Genomic DNA, 17243 nt, shown 5'->3' on the forward strand with positions numbered 1-17243 from the left:
TTAATATGAAGTACAACATCTCTGTTTCCTCCCAGTTATAAACAGTGAATTTTGCTTGATGATGCAAATGCCACTCTTAGCCACCTGATCAAACACTTGGAATATGGACACCAAGGCAGGCCAGAATTTAGCTGAATATGCCCCTTGGATACCTGGCCACCCACTCAGAGGCCCCCACATCAAGTCTCTCTAAATTCCAGGTTTATTCTGCTCTCCTTGGAAAGTCACTGTCGAGGCCCCAATGTGCTTCACAGGCAAGGCCACACGGCTTAGAAATCCACTTCCTTTGGCTAAATTTTATAGGAATAACTTACAATATTTAATGTATTACTGACATTTAACATTCATAGTTAGTTTTCATGTTTAACTTACGGAAGGAAAAAAGATGAATCACAGCTGCCATTGGTCATGTTTTAAAAACAGTGGTACTACATGACTCTCCTAACTTACTGGAAGCTGTTTCTAAGCACACAAAGGCAATTGATTGAAAATTGACGGGGCGCCTGGGTGGCGCAGTCGGTTAAGCGTCCGACTTCAGCCAGGTCACGATCTCGCGGTCCGTGAGTTCGAGCCCCGCGTCAGGCTCTGGGCCGATGGCTCGGAGCCTGGAGCCTGTTTCCGATTCTGTGTCTCCCTCTCTCTCTGCCCCTCCCCGGTTCATGCTCTGTCTCTCTGTGTCCCAAAAATAAATAAAAAACGTTGAAAAAAAAATTAAAAAAAAAAAAAAAAGAAAATTGAATGACTTTCTGTCGGATTACTGTCTTCAGGGTGCTTTTAGAGTGAATAGACCAATTTACATCTTAAGGTAGAATTGACCTTATTTTGGCATATTTGGGTGGTGTGACCCAGGGCACACAGCAGGCAGAGGTGTGGCTAATATACAGTAGACACAACAGCCGTGAAGCTGGTAAAAGTGAAGTTGGTACTGCTCCAGCCTGTAAAGTTTACCCTTGGGAATAATTTCTGAAGTGTTCATTGCTATGTTCTACATTTAAATTCCTAATTATTTTAAAGCTTCTTTCATTTTTCTTAAATTTATATTGCTGTAAATACCAAGTGTCTAAAACCAGATTTGGTTAACATAAAAAGAAAATTTTTTTAATGTTTATTTTTGAGAGACAGACAGACAGAGCAGGAGTGGGGGAGGGGCAAAGAATCTAAAGCCGGCTCCAGGCTCTGAGGGGTCAGCACAGAGCCTGACATGGGGCTCGACCTCGTGAACTGTGAGATGTGACCTGAGCCGAAGTCGGATGCTTAACCGACTGAGCCACCCGAAAGCCCCTAAAGCCAGATTTTTTAACATGAATCTTCTGTATGAATTTACTAAATATTTTATAGGTTAATAAAACTAAATGTTACCTCAGAGAAAAAGGATTGTTTTTGAGTTCTGCTTTTTGTAAAAGCTAAACAAGCAGTAGAGCTTCATTTAAACATGCTTATAAAAATGTAGGGGCGCCTGGGTGGCGCAGTCGGTTAAGCGTCCGACTTCAGCCAGGTCACGATCTCGCGGTCCGTGAGTTCGAGCCCCGCGTCAGGCTCTGGGCTGATGGCTCGGAGCCTGGAGCCTGTTTCCGATTCTGTGTCTCCCTCTCTCTCTGCCCCTCCCCCGTTCATGCTCTGTCTCTCTCTGTCCCAAAATAAATAAAAAATGTTGAAAAAAAAAAATTTAAAAAAAAATGTATAAATTTGCCTCTATACCATGGATCAAATCATGACCTTCAAGATATAGTTACATATGGAAAAGTATGACATAAAATTGTTAGGCTGTAAAATGTGCTAGAAAACAGGACTAATAACCATAATAACACCGTAAAGGGAGTTACGAGTTGTCCCATTGTTTCTAGTATTTATTTTTTCTGTACTATTGATTCATTTAAATAAATATCAGTGATTTTTTGACCCCTCTTAGATTTTAAACACCAAACTTCTGTTATTCCAAGCATTTACCTTAACAGTGTTTGTGTAAATGAAATAGCATAAAAGTAGAGTATTCTGTGAACCTTGTAATACTAAATGTTAATCTTTTCACAGATGGTTATTTTGAAAGACTATGTATCTATTAGAGCTATAAGAAAAAAATTTAAATACAGTCATTTGATCATAAATCTATAGAAATAAAAATAGATGCCAATATTATTATGAAGCTTCTTTTTACTCGTTTTATCAATATAAACTGTCCAATTTTAAGTATGACTTCTTAGAATGCCCACTGTACTCTGTACATAATAGATGGTTCAAAAGGCCTTTATGATAATGGAGGCAGTCTGTTCATATAAAACTATTATAAAAATTTGGATCAATGAAGCTATTGCATTTTGGAAAGATTTTTATGCCACTTTTCTTCCTTTTGTAGCCATCTTGATTCATGGAAGCAGCACATCTTGATAACCTCTATTCCTCTCCTCACCAACACCATACCCCCAACCTAGGCCATTAATAGTTCATTTTTGTGTTCATATCCTTCTGTTTCACATAAATTCACTTAAACTTATCTCTGAAAGTGGTCTAGGCAGCTTTTTAAAAACCTTTTAGAGTCAGAACTCTTTTACACTCTTAAAAATTAATGAAAACATCAAAGAGCTTTGTGAAGACTATACCTATTGATATTTACTATGTTAAAAATTAAAGCTGAAAGATATTTAAAACATGTATGCATTCATTTTAAAGGTTCATTTTTTTTTCCTTTTAGGGTGAGAGGTCCATTTTGTATTAACATTAACATATTTTTAGGAAGAAAGAACTATACTTTTTTAAAACAAAGCATTTAGCACAAGAGATCTTTGTTGCTCATTCTTGCAGATTTTGCACACCTACTGTATTCAGTCTGTCGCAGTGTGGTGTTTTGGTTTCTATATATGAAGAAAATACAACCGCTTCATATCAATATGTGCTTGAAAAGGACAGAGTTTTTAAGAATCTTTTCGGAAAATTATGGATATTCTTTGATTCTATACTAGAACTTGACAAGTAGTCATTGCATAAAAGTTGGTTTTAAATGGACTCTGATTCATAAAAGTATGGGATCTGAAGCCATGTTAATGAGCTCCCATCTTTTAATTAGTAGAATAATCCATTGGTAGATTTTGCACGTCCAGGGGATCTTTTATCTGTGCATGGTTTTATAATATCTTGCCTTTTGTATTTTGAATGTTTGCTTGCTGAGTTATTCCAGTCTTCCAAGTGTTGATGTATTTAGTTATACAGTATAAAAATAAATCACATTTGTTATTACTGACCTCATCAGAAAAACTTTTATGTACTGGTAAACTCTTAAGCACATGGTAGCAGATACATGTTTTCTAAAATTCTTATTTTCTCTTGGAAGCTCAAATTTAGTCATTGGCAGCAAAGGCTTTCAATTTTCTTTGAGCCGGCAGGCTTCTTCATCTTCAAGAAAACTTCCACTTAAATACCTAAGTCTAAATAATTGCAATTTGTCAGTTTGTCACTTTCTCACATAAAAATGATGTTTCATGGAAAAAAAGAAAAAGGAGCTACTTCAGCTCTTAATGCATAGTTTCTTTTCATTGTGATAGTTACTGCACTTTGGTGTCCACTGTGCTTTTTACATAGTTTTCATTTCATCACACAGAATATGGAAAAGAGATATACGCAAAGATTTGAGATTTGATAAAATTAATAATCTTCACACTTTATCAAGGATATTCTTTTTTTAATTTTTTTTAATGTTTATTTATTTTTGAGGGAGAGAGAGAGCACAAGCAGGGGAGAGGCAGAGAGCGGGGGAGACAGAGAATCCCAAGCAGGCTCCAAGCCGTCAGCACAGAGCCCAAAGCGGGGCTCAAACTTGCAAACTGTGGGATCGTGACCTGAGCCTAAGTCAAACACTTAACTGACTGAGCCACCCAGGTGCCCCCTTTATCAAGAATATTCTTAAGTGAAACTGGCTTGTGTGTGTGTCTGTGTGTGTAGCTTAGAGTTCATGACAGTATGCAGAATCAGGCAAGGATTGCTAGAGCAGTTTGGTACCTCTGCTGGACTCTTGCTTAAGGTGCCAGTGTTTTTAACCTGTAAGTGCTGTGGCACCGTCAGTGCAAATGTCAGCATATAACGTATTTGTATTATCGGGAAACTAATTTTTACTTGAGGATTCCCTCAAAGAGTCTCTAAGGCCCTGGAGATCCATGGACCTTACTTTAAGATTGGCCCGTAAGGGAAGAAGGTATATTTTATAACAAGAGGGCTACAGTAAACATTTTTCTAACCCTCCTCTTAACTGACTCGCCAGTGAAATTAGCCTCCATTCCTTGTGTCATCTGGCAGCAACTCTCACAAAATGCTGAATGTCAAGGTTGGTCAGCTGTCCTCTGCTATGTCCATTCATCTCTGTTCCCACCAGCAGAGTGAAGTGTTTTTGCAAATACCAGTTGTATTCTCAAATGACTTTATGCCAATGCCATCAATACTTGTAGTTATACAATTTTAATATTATGTGAGTAAGTAGGAGTTCAAAAAGAAAAAAACTTAGTATTTCTAAAACTAACTTAAATGCTTTGGAATGACTTACTGTAAAAGATTGCTATCATATAATTTACTGTGGATGAGATTTGTAAAAGGTTAGGGAAAAATATGCAAATCTGGAAGGATTCTGCATTCCTTCACTAATATCTTTAATTTCTATATTATAAAGAAACTAAACCTTGCAATTGTGATGATGTGTTGTGTGTGTTCTTTGCAGGAAAGAACAATGAAACCAATCTTTAGACTCACAGTTTTTTAAAAAAAGGCTTTTATCTCACCTTCAAAAGATTAATGAATGTATGTACATACGGATATGTTAAGCTGAAGTAAAATTCATAAGTTAATACCTGTATCTTTTTTTTTTTTTTAATGATTCACCACTTAACCAACTTTTCTAGTAGATTTACTGACCAGTAGTGAGAGTCACATTGAATCAGATAGTTACTTTGCTGCTATCCATGTGCTAGAAGCAAATTTCCTTTGGTTTCCATGACAGTAAAATATGCTCTCTCCCATCATTGCACTTTGAATCTGTGGCTGGGTCAAATGGTATTGGTAAAGTATTTAGACAGCCTTTTAGAAATATAACTCTTACAGGTCAGATTTCATAATGATACAGTGATGAGCCGGATGGTATCAGCTTTTTTTCAAAGTCAGTATACTAGCATTTTGTTGAGTTGGGAACTGCCTGGAATAAGCAAGTATATGGGGGCATCTTGGGGATTTCATAGTTCGCCTAATTTCGTAAATTGCATAATAATACTTCCTGAAGGATGAGAATTATAATAATAAGTGTTCTTCGATCTACGAGAATAAGTTCCCTGGTCAATCAGATGTGTCAGGATTGGGGCGATGGTAGCGGTTCACTGATGTCAGCTCTCCCATGGCCAGGTACGTATGCTGTCGTTTATAGATGCATCGTGACATGGCGCAGAGACAGGGGCTGGGAAACAAATGGCCTGGACTCTCTGCCTGGCTTGCTTAGCAACCAGCAGGAGTCAGTGAAGACTGTGTTCCTAACTCCCTAACAGTGAGCTTGCAGGATAAGTTGTTTTCCCTGGAAGTGGAGGGTTCATTCATACTCTTCATAGTGTGTTTACAACCAGTACATGCTAGTTGCTTTGTCTGTGACCAAACGATTAAAAAACTCATCAACCTTAGTTAGTTTAGCACCAGGCTATATCACCACAGCTAACTAAACACTGAAATTATCAAATGCCAAGAGATTTCTCCGGATGCCTGATTTCAGGATGATCGCATATTCACTGTTAACAGTGTGGCCTGATCTTGTAGGCCTATTCCTTCTTTTTTCCTTTTTTTCCAAAAATGTTTACTGAGTATCTGCGGTGTGTCAGACACTGTTGTAGGGTTAGGGATCCTATAGTGAATACAACAGAGGCAAAAATAAAACCCTGCACTTGTAGAACTTAACACCTGGTAGAGGATACATGTACATATGTATATGTATACATACATATACATATGTACATGTACATACGCAATCACACATACATACATATATACATACACAAATGCGAAGAGGACAGAAAAAGTGACAAAGGGAAATGAGATACTGTTAGTTGGAATTCTGCAGGGTGACCATAGAAGGCAACATTAAGATCATGTCTTTCATACAAACTTCTAAAAGAAGGCTATAGTCTAGAGGAAGTGGTCTCTCAGGACATTTGTGTGTGTGTGAAGAGAGAGAGAATCTTAAGCAGGCTCCATGGTCAGCCCAGAGCCTGATGTGGGGCTTGAACCCATCATCTTGGGATCATGACCTGAGCCGAAATCAAGAGTTGGCCGCTCAGCTGACGGAGCTGCTCAGGTGCCCCTTTCAGAACATTTTTAAGTATCCTTGTCCTGGGATCTCTGGGGTTTGCATGGGAGAAATACTGCATCTTAGTTTTCACGGACTCTGACTGAAATTTAGCATTTCTTCCAAATGATGTACATAGGTAACTAACCGCTATAGTAATATTGGGAGAACTTGTAACTTTGTTGCAGAGAGATATTTTCGTGTCCCATTATAGGTATTGTAGACACTCTTGCTTATGCTTATCACGACTTATAAATTATGGTAGTTCCTATCTCTACTGTTAAATCTTGGTTTTTAGTGCCGTAATAAAGAAGCACAGAGATCACAATTTTTAAAAACTCTGTATTAATAGTTAGATGTCAAAGTAATAGTTTTCCTTATATCCCTACGTAATCTATCTTATGAATTTTAGAGGCTTCACCAGATTGCCAAGAGGTCAGGAGGTTCCTGGCATAGAAATATTAAGCTTTCATTTAATCCCCAATCAAGAATTTTCTTCAACCTTCCAACCGTACAGCACTTCCTTCACTTGTGTCCTTCTCCTAGAGATTAGTCACATACATCTTGAGATGGTTTGGGCTTTCTGGATAGTTCCGTAGAATTGTGATTGTGAAAGATCCCTTTTAAAAAGCTTCCTCTGTAATGCAGGCCACACAGTATTAAAACACTTGCAGAATAATGTAGCAAGTTAAGCAGAAAGTTGGCTTCCTAGAAAGTGACGGTTTCATATTTCACAGGTCAGCTTTTACATTTCTCTGGAAGTTATTACTCAAAGGACCTAAAGGCAGTGCAGTTCATCTTAAGAGAAAGAACAAGATGTAGAAATCTGAGTTAGAATCAGTTCATTTCACTCACTTTAACTAGATTTCATAGGCTGTGATACCTTCACCTTGACCTGCCTATGGGAAATAAGATGGGATGTACATGTTCCACTGGTTTGGCAAGGAAGCCCTAAGAGTAAAACTGAGAACCTCTTACACAGGTAAAAAGGGGAGGGTGAGTATTGGTGAAATGGGTACTCCTGAGAATTTTGCCCTGCCACTACATGTTATATGCTTTAGATCTCTTTGACCATATCCTTCTACCTCTTGTCGAAAGTAAAAAGTCAAAAGTAAAAATTCTCAACATCTTGATGTTGCCAGAAATCTGAGAGAAAAAAAATCATTTGTTCTGTAATTTTCCCATGAGATGAACCTTATGCTTGTGTCTACGGTGGAAGGAAGCTAATTGTGAGGCACTAAACCTCTTGGATTGTGTCTTCAGTGGTGCCCTCTCCTTCTAAGAAACAGATACTCGAAAAGTGGGATGAACGCTATAAGACCTTTGCACTCAGTCACGTGGTTGATTTTCCTCTGCAGGCTGGTGAAAGACGCTCCTTGGGATGAAGTCCCGCTTGCTCACTCCCTGGTTGGTTTTGCCACTGCCTATGACTTCTTGTACAACTACTTGAGTAAGACACAGCAGGAGAAGTTTCTTGAAGTGATTGCCAATGTCTCGGGATATATGTATGAAACTTCATACCGAAGAGGATGGGGATTTCAGTACCTCCACAATCACCAACCCACCAACTGCATGGCCTTGCTCACGGGAAGCCTAGTTCTGATGAATCAAGGTGCGTGTGGACACAATCGAGGGGATGCCCAAGCCAATATCAGTCACAGTTGCCTTGAGAGCAGAGCATTTTTGTACCTAGCCTTAGTATATATGTTCATGGTCAGATCCCAACTAAGTTCATGAGATGAAGTAATACCTAGGACACCCCTTAGAGAATTGAGACACATCTCTTTCCTCATTTCTGCTAGTTATATTAGCCTACAGGTTATTTAAGTAAGGCTTCTGATTGTGCCAAGCCATATCCTTACAGCACACCGTCAGTGGTGAAAATTCATTTTCCCAGAGAATTTTGACAGTGAAGACAGCCATCCTGGATAAATGGAGTTTTTAGTTTTATTCATTCATTCATTCATTCATTCATTCAAATTTGTATTTAAATTGTAGTTAGTTAACATGCAGTATAATATTGGTTTCAGGAGTAGAACCTAGTGATTCAGCACTTAAACATAACACCCAGTGCTGTCTTCCATAATACCCGTCACCCATCTTATCTGTCTCCCACATACGTCTCTCCTTCAACCCTCAGTTTGTTCCCTGTCTTTAAGAGTCTCTTGTGATTTCCTTCTCTCTCTCCCTTTTTATTTTTCTCCCTTCCCATATGTTCATCTTTTTAAAACCTAAGTGGGTGGTTTATTATTTGAAATGACTGTTCTTTGCAAATAGATGTCTATCATTACAACACTACTTTTTTTCTCTAAAGACTTCAAACAACCAATCTAGATCATTTAGCTCAAATTTGGAAGTGACTTTTGTGGATCACATAGCTACTTTGCATTAATGTATTATGTAATTGCTGATATTACATTTTCTCTGCTTGTATAATTCTGACTTAATTACAACACCTGTGAAAGTCTACAAATGATTAAATAAGACTGTATTTAAGAAAAGCAGCCCTAAGATCACAGTGAATTATTAGGATACTAAATATATACTTGGAATAGGCAAATCTAACAGAACTCTTGACTACTTCCCCATGAGATTTAGTATGCATTTTGTAGATTATCCAACATCAGATTTCCTCAAGTCTAGCTTTCTCCCTTGTCTTACTAACTAGCCATCACTTTTAATTAGTCTTAGAGGAAAAGAAACTAACATTACCTAAGCATATGACACGTGCTAATCCTTGTCCCTGTTTTATTTAATTATCGCACTAGCCATATAAGGTAGCTGGGATTTGGACCTAGTTCTGGCCAAACTCAAAGTTTACTCTCTTTCCATTACATTTTGTTGCCTCTCTTGGAATAGAGATTCAATTTATAATAATTTAAGGAAAGCTTTAAGAGGGTAGAGTTTCATCCTAGCTCCCTTTGTCCCCTATTCTTACAAAAACAAACAAGATTTAAAAGATGAAAATGCAAATAAATTAATTAATTAATTTAAAAACGAAAGATTAAATGCAAACCTTCAAAGTATTTATAAATCCCAATGCCTGTGGAATGACATCATCATGAAATGGTGGAAGGAACGTAAGATGAGCTAGGTCTTAGCCCAGGTCCTTGGTTTTAGCCCAATATAGTGTTATTTCTTTATATAAATGTTTAGTTCTTTAGTAGCAGGAAGAGAGCTTACTTCTTCATTCTTTGTGGTAGATAAAATTGTTCCAGAAAGTATGCAAGCATCGAAAATACTGGTTCAGGTTGGATCAAAATGTGTAGTTCTCCCCTGGCAGGAGTTTTCATTGTGCATTTATTTTGTGATTACAGTTCTGGTTGCTCAGAACTATGGGATACAGTCTTACAGAACCCCCACATAGGCAGTGTATGCTTTTTTTTTTTTTTTAAGTTTATTTTTGAGAGAGAGACAGCTGGGGAGGGGCAGAGGAGAAGGGGACAGAGGATCTGAAGTGGGCTCTGTGCTGATAGTAGAGAGCCCGATGCGGGGCTTGAACTCACAAACTGTGAGATCGTGACTTGAGCCGAAGTCGGAGGCTTAACCGACCGAGCCTTTCAGGTGCCCCAGCAGTGTACACATTTATGAGACGATTGGACAGACGAAGAGGTGAAATCTCTGGCCCTGCACATCTCAGTTAATAATCAGGCTTACAGTCCTGGCTTTGTTGGCATACCCACTACCTTTAGGGGCTACCTCACAGGCTGTTTCAACAATCCCGCGTTCTCCAGACCAGCCTCGTAGATACTGACTAGGTAGCTTAGTGTGTTGGTAGTTCTCAGCAGACTCACATAAAATCTCAAAAGTGGGAGAATTCGAACTCGGTGCACAGGGACCGCAAGATCACACATAAGCAGTTTACACATCAGTTGCAAAGAAGATAGATGTGAAATGTTTAAATGATTATGCAATAGTTATAATAGCAACAGAGAATAAAGTAAGAGGTACCATGAAGCTATGGTTAAATATCAATTGAGTGTATTAAGTTTGAATTCAGGAAAACAGTCTTCTTTAGGTGGGTTAGAGAAGGTTCATAGCACTTTGAAAGATTGACAGGGTGTATGGATAATGAAAATAATGAAGCACATTCCAGGCAAAGTCTATATGGATGGTAGATAAACACAGAGCATAGCATCAATAACAATCCCAGCGCCTCATATTGACAGATTTGAAGTTTACAAAGGTAGACATTGCCTCATGTCTCCTGAACAAGGTTGTTGTAAGGAAAAAATAAGGAAAAGCTAGGTAATGCGATATCAGGTAGCAGGCCTGATTTTAAGCATCACTTGGAGATGGTAGATATGGAGAAGAAAAAGATGATGACTGGAATTTTTATTTTTTTAATGTGTATTTATTTTTGAGAGAGACCACGCAAGCAGGGGAGGGGCAGAGAGAGAGGGAGACAGAGAATCCGAAGCAGGCTCCGTGCTGTCGTGTTTTGCCCCTGATGTGGGGCTCCAGCAGTCCTCGAACTGTGAGATCATGACCTGAGCTGAAGTTGGATGCTCAACTGACTGAGCCACCCGGACACACCCCTGGAATTTTAAACCCTAATGATTAGAGAATGGAAACTGAAAAGTCTCCAGAAGACTGGCATGTCAGGTGTAGAGCTGGATAGGAGGAGTCAATGTACAATTAACAGTCACCTCTGCAAAGCTGAGCCTGAGAACAGTGCTGCCCTCATGAGATGGGAGCCCGGTCCTGCATAGCCTGGGACCTTGGATTTAGGCTGGGGTCTGTGGTCCCGGGGCCCCTGGAAGCCCTCACCCCCAGCACATGTAGTAAGCTGTAGCAGTGTTTGGCACTGGTGATCACACACATGTCTGTGGGGGTAAAGCCACAAAACTCCATCCACATCAGGAGGCAATGAGCTTAATTTTATCCTCACTGGTTCTATGTTTTAAATATAAGCAAACAAAACAAACCTGAAATCTAAAGACCTAGGTTCAGATCAAAGTCCTGTTCACTTTTAGTCATGTGTCAGAGGTCTTGAACAAGGCAAGCTTTCTGTAATTTTGGAGTAACAATGCCTAATTGAATTGTTAAAAGGATTAAGTAAGATTGTGTTCAGTGCTGTGGAGATTATAAATGTTTTAGAAATGTGAGTTGTTACTGTTACCAAAATGCTAGCCTTGCAAGAATTATAGAAGACTAGCATTTTTGAGTCAAAAGAATTTTATAAAGTTTGTAGGCCTTTAATTTTCAGTTGCAGAAATTGAAAAATGTGACAGCTCGAGTGCTTGAACCAAATTTTGGACCTCATTTTAGGTAGGTTCAGAACTCCAAGTTGATTATTTTTACCATTAGATTGTCACTCCAATGGTCTCTCTACCCCGCTGTGCTGCCTTTTGAGATCCTCTGGAATCTAAAAGCACATGAAGAATGAGAAACTGTCTTTAATGACAGGACAAACTGAAGACTATCTGCTTAGGCTTTATCGTATTTGCAGCTTACTAAAAATCCTATAAAATAATGGTGCAAGTTGTATGAAGTATTAAGCTTCAAAAATATTTTCAAGTAGTAGTTTTTAAAAAACTTGAAGGAGTGCCCGAGGGGCTCAGTCCGTTGAATGTCCGACTTCGACTCAGGTCATGATCTCTCACTTAGTAAGTTCGAGCCCCACGTCAGGCTCTGTGCTGACAGCTCAGAGCCTGGAGCCTGTTTCGGACTCTGTGTCTCCCTCTCTCTCTGCCCCTCCCCCGCTCACGCTCTGTCTCTCTCAAAAACAAATAAACATTTGTTTTTTTAATTTAGAAAAATTGAATTAAATCTCAATATACAAGATCTTTACATATAGATATAAAGTTATCTTAGATGTGATGAGGTTTCAGTTTATTTAACAGCGGTACTCATTTCAAGGTTTATCTTCATTTAATAAGGGACTTGTATTCAAGAACTTTTTTTTTTTTTTTTTTTTCCCAACATTTTTTATTTATTTTTGGGACAGAGAGAGACAGAGCATGAACGGGGGAGGGGCAGAGAGAGGGAGACACAGAATCGGAAACAGGCTCCAGGCTCCGAGCCATCAGCCCAGAGCCTGACGCGGGGCTCGAACTCACGGACCGCGAGATCGTGACCTGGCTGAAGTCGGACGCTTAACCGACTGCGCCACCAAGGCGCCCCATATTCAAGAACTTTTTAACCCACATCATGGATCCGACCCAAACCTAGATTAGCAGAATGCTGTTTGTAATGTTGATAAATGAGTTTTGCAAAATGCCATTTGTAATATAAACTAGCCAGATGACTCAGAGGGTTTTATTCGGCTATCATTTTGCCAAATTTTGTTTATGCTTTATTAGAGCCATAGTGATTGTATCCGTGTGTTTTCATTCTTCAGGGTATCTCCAAGAAGCATACTTATGGACCAAACAAGTTCTGACCATCATGGAGAAGTCTCTGGTCCTGCTCCGAGAGGTGACGGATGGCTCCCTCTATGAAGGAGTTGCCTATGGCAGCTACACCACTCGATCCCTCTTCCAGTATATGTTTCTTGTTCAGAGGCACTTTGATATCAACCACTTTGGCCACCCATGGCTGAAACAACACTTTGCGTTTATGTATAGAACTATCCTACCAGGTACAGTGAGGAATCAGAAGTGGGAAAGTGGGAAAGCATTAGCTATTATGTTTGTTTCTGATTATGAAAATGGGCTAGATGAGGAGAAGAAATGTGAGGCTTGAGTCATACTGAGGTTAGACTTTTTGTCAAAAAAATAAAGAATTCAAGAGTTATGTATAACCAGAACATGTGGGGAATTAATGCGAGGATTTGTGACTTGACACACTTTAAAACTTGGAGCATAATGGATCAGATGCAATTCATAGCCCCCATAGTACTTTTATTTTTGTAGATGTAAAACTTGGGTACGTATACAAATTACTTTTCATGAATCTTCATAAAATATAAACATTTATGATTACATGGTAATTTTCCTTGATGTACGATCATAAAGTGAGTCTCTTTCATTTTTTAGTTTTTAGTTTTTATTTCCAAACTATATATATATTCAAAATGAAAGATTACACCTATGTATTTGCTGGAGCTTTGGTGTTTTCTTTAAACAGTTTATTGAAAAAAATTACATAAAAAATAAAAAAATGAATTGCTGTAAGGGCACCTGGGTGACTCAGTCAGGTCTGACTTCGGCTCAGGTCATGATCTCACGGTCTGTGAGTTCGAGCCTCACGTTGGACTCTGTGCTGACAGCTCAGAGCCTAGAGCCTGCTTTGCATCCTGTCTCTCTCTCGCTCTCTCTCTCTCTCTTTCTGCCCTTCCCCTGCTCATGCTGTGTCTCTCTCTCTCTCTGTGTGACTCAAAAATAAACATTTGAAAAGTCAAAAAAAAATGAATTGCTATAAAACTTCTAAATTCTGTGTTGCTATGTAGCTTAGGCTTCTAAGAGAACTGGCTCTAAAAACAGATGTATTTGATTCAAGAACGCATTCATTTCTAGGACAGCCTTATAACTCTCATTTCTAAACAAGACTAAGATGTTTGAAAAAGTTTAGGATGTAGATTTTCATCAGGATGGGGATTTTTTTTACCCCAGTGAAATGCAATTTTTAGATGGTGATTCTAGACCTCTAGTAAATAATCCAGTCTTTAAATCTTTTGCTCTGGTTGTTTACACATGAACTGAATAGTACTTCCATTATTGGATTAGTTATCTAGAAAACACTGCAGAGCAAAAGAACCCTAAGATTCTTAAAGTTTAGTTGAGATTTAACATTCAGAACCCTATTGTTCACTGCATATTCTTAGATGGAGGAGAGGTCTGTTTTGTAGTTTATCTTGATAAACAAAGGCCATCTAAAGCAAGGGATCTTGAAGAGGTCTCACTGCTTTGTAATTTGAGCTGAGATCTAACAGCCAGCCACATCACTGCTGTGAGCTGTGTCCCTGACTGCATCCTAAACTGGAAGACAGTATAAATACCTCTAAGAGAAAGATTAATGTATTTGTGCCAATTAATCCAGCAAATCTTTATTAAACATCTACATGCCAGGCATTGTACAAGGCAGGGGATTCAAAGAGAAATAAAGCATATCATCTGCTTGCAGGGAATTCACAGATTAATAGAAGATTCAGAAGTCACATTTTATCATAAGACTTATTTGCAGTAGCATCTACGAAGCTGGTAGAAGTGAAAACACTAGCTGTAAATTATGTAAATACAGCCATGGCATCTTTTTAGAAGGGATTGTGTGTTAAAAGTCAGTCTGTTCTCAGCAGCATTTCTCTTTTTGTTCCCTCTACAATGTCTGTTCTAGTACCGATTATTCCTGTCTGGCTCAGAGTTGCCTCCCATTCTTCAAGAACACCTGGATCATATCCAGTCTTACCTGCTTTTGTTTTGCTGACCAATTCCTGTATGATCTTTGCATTTTCTAACTTCCAGCAGTATGTATTAGCAGGCTCTTCTATGGGAATTGTTTTCTTCCTATAGAAATGGAGTTTCTCCCTTAAACCTTATCACTTCCACTTTATTGGATGCAAGATTGAAGCACCTTCTGTCATTATCTTGGCATAGAACGTGGGTTGAGTTGGTAGGAGAGCTGATGTTCATTCCAGGTTCTGGAGCTCACCATGCACCAGAGGATAGATAGCCTGTGTGTCTACGCAAATATAATTACACGTGGCATGGACATTGGAAAATGAGGAAGGGGGCCGTATACATACGCATTAGGAACTATGGCACTTCTGTTACCAATAATAAGCTGCCACATAACAGACGCAAACTTGTACACAAGATTTGTGGAAGGGCTTCAGAGGGATTCTGATTAACTGGGCTGGAGTAAAGCCTGGACATTGTGTTTTTGGTTTTTCAATCCAGGATACAGAATTGATTCTAATTTGCAACCAGGATTGAAAAATCATTGTTTAGATCTTCATGGGAGTATGCAGTTTTACATTTATCTTAATTCTGTCAAACCTCTTACCCCAGGGTTTCAAAGAACTGTGGCTATTGCAGACTCCAATTACAACTGGTTTTATGGTCCAGAAAGCCAATTAGTGTTCCTGGATAAATTTGTCATGCGTAATGGCAGTGGTAACTGGCTGGCTGACCAAATCAGGAGGAACCGTGTGGTGGAAGGTCCAGGAACACCATCCAAAGGCCAGCGTTGGTGCACTCTTCACACGGAATTTCTCTGGTATGACACGTGGGTCTAGGGGGGCGGGGAGGGGGGGAATTGTGCTATGACACGTGGGGCTATCTACGGGGGCCGGGAGGGGGGAATTGGGCCCTGGGGATACCGGGTGCTAGTTTATTGCAATTAAAAAGAACAACTGTCTAAAGTACTTTGTAACCCTTTCTCCATGCCCCCTCCCGCCTTGCAGCTTCAATTCATATCACAGCCTTTGACACTGCTAGAAACATTTGGAAACAGTTCCTTACATGTAAGATCTCATCACTGTTTGCGGTTTTTTATTTTCTCACACTGGGAGATGTCTTAGGCTCACATATTTAATAGATGTGCATGTTTTGATTTCCATCATTTTTGAAATCATATAAAGAGAAAAGCACAAAATTTAGACTGGGATTTACTCCGACAATCACACCAAAGAAATAAATAAATAAAGGTAGTAAAATGTTTTGTTTTAGTAAATGGAGCATTATAATCTTCTAATAGCAAAGCTGTTAGTAAATTTTCAAAACTATTTAAAAGTATTTGACAGTATTTGACAGTTTCACTTTGATAATAAAAGAACCATGTAATTTTTTTTGCCTTAATCTTTTAAGCCCAGAAAGAGAAGCCAGGGCCTCCTGTTTAAAGTTCTGCCAAGTATATTGTTGGCATCCAATAAGTTAAAATAAAAATTACAGGGAACTGGTTAATCATTAATCCTTGATGTCTTTTCGAGCTATTGAAATGTGTTTTCAACTCCAAGATAAGCTTCTGTGGTTTGCTCTACTTCTCTTCATTATTTTTTTTTTAATTTAAAAAATTAAGAGAGGACAAAGACATTAATAAAGTTAAAACTGGTTATCCTTTAACCAGCATTTTAAAAGACTGTTGTCACAGATAAAATAGTAATTTGATGTGATTTCACTTACCCTAAATATATGACCAGGAGAGCCCTATAAAGCTGACTCTAGAAGTCAGATTAATGCTAAATCTCACTTGGTTCAAATTCTGCCATTTATAGGAATATGCAAAGTGACCAAAGTCAGAGAAGTATTACCAGTTTGTCTTGTATCTGGATTTGTTAAATCACAATAATTAAGTCAACATTATTAACTAGACCTAAAAAGAGACACAATTTCTGATGGCCTGAGTTTCTAGAACAAGAGACAAAACGGCCAAAACCAAACACCAGTAAGATTAACTCTACCATTGGTGATTGATTCATTTCAGAGAAAAGTATCTAAGAGCTAATAATCTAGGCCTGCCTTTCTTCCCTTGAGCAGTAAATCATCCAGACCTGTCAGAAATGTTATCTCAAATCATCAAAAGCAAACAGTCTTGTTTATGATTACTTTGGGGGCCTCTCTGAGCCACAAACGTGTGTTCTTAATCACTGTGAAAGTTTAATGTTAATTATTGTATAAATTTGACAATAAGCATTTGTCATAAATAAAAAAACGAGAGGCCATTTATTGTCCAAAATGCATGACATCATCTGCAGATTAAAACAAAACCTGTGGGTCCAGGTAGGCACTAGTAGCCACAATTACAAATCTCCTGGTATTAATAGTTTCTTGAATTTCATCCACTTGCATTCGTTTTTTTTTTTTTTTTAAGTTTATTTATTTATTTTGAGAGAGAGTACACAGAAGCGGAGGAGGGGCAGAGAGAAGGAAAGACAGAATCCTAAGCAGGCTCCACCCCATCAGCACAGAGCCCGATGTGGGGCTCGAACTCGTGAACCACAAGATCATGACCTGAGCTGAGATCCAGAGTCAGATACTTAACCGGCTGCGCCACCCAGGCG

General features: G+C 38.7%; 1 protein-coding gene across 5 annotated transcripts in view; it reads left to right on the top strand.

Annotated features, from left to right (window-relative positions):
* Positions 1 to 17243, top strand: part of DSE (dermatan sulfate epimerase) — an 81706-nt gene that overhangs the window by 61221 nt on the left and 3242 nt on the right. For 4 of the 5 annotated variants that reach the window (XM_058735033.1, XM_058735035.1, XM_058735034.1 and 1 more), the window contains 3 exons: positions 7660 to 7913; positions 12645 to 12884; positions 15253 to 15460. In XM_058735033.1, coding sequence (XP_058591016.1) covers positions 7660 to 7913; positions 12645 to 12884; positions 15253 to 15460 — 702 coding nt within the window. Of the gene's footprint in view, positions 1 to 7659; positions 7914 to 12644; positions 12885 to 15252; positions 15461 to 17243 lie in introns of those variants that run through there. The other variant, XM_058735037.1, reaches the window with a different exon arrangement.

The sequence above is a fragment of the Neofelis nebulosa genome, chromosome 6 (genome assembly GCF_028018385.1).
Source record: "Neofelis nebulosa isolate mNeoNeb1 chromosome 6, mNeoNeb1.pri, whole genome shotgun sequence".
NCBI classification, from domain to species: Eukaryota; Metazoa; Chordata; class Mammalia; order Carnivora; family Felidae; genus Neofelis; species Neofelis nebulosa.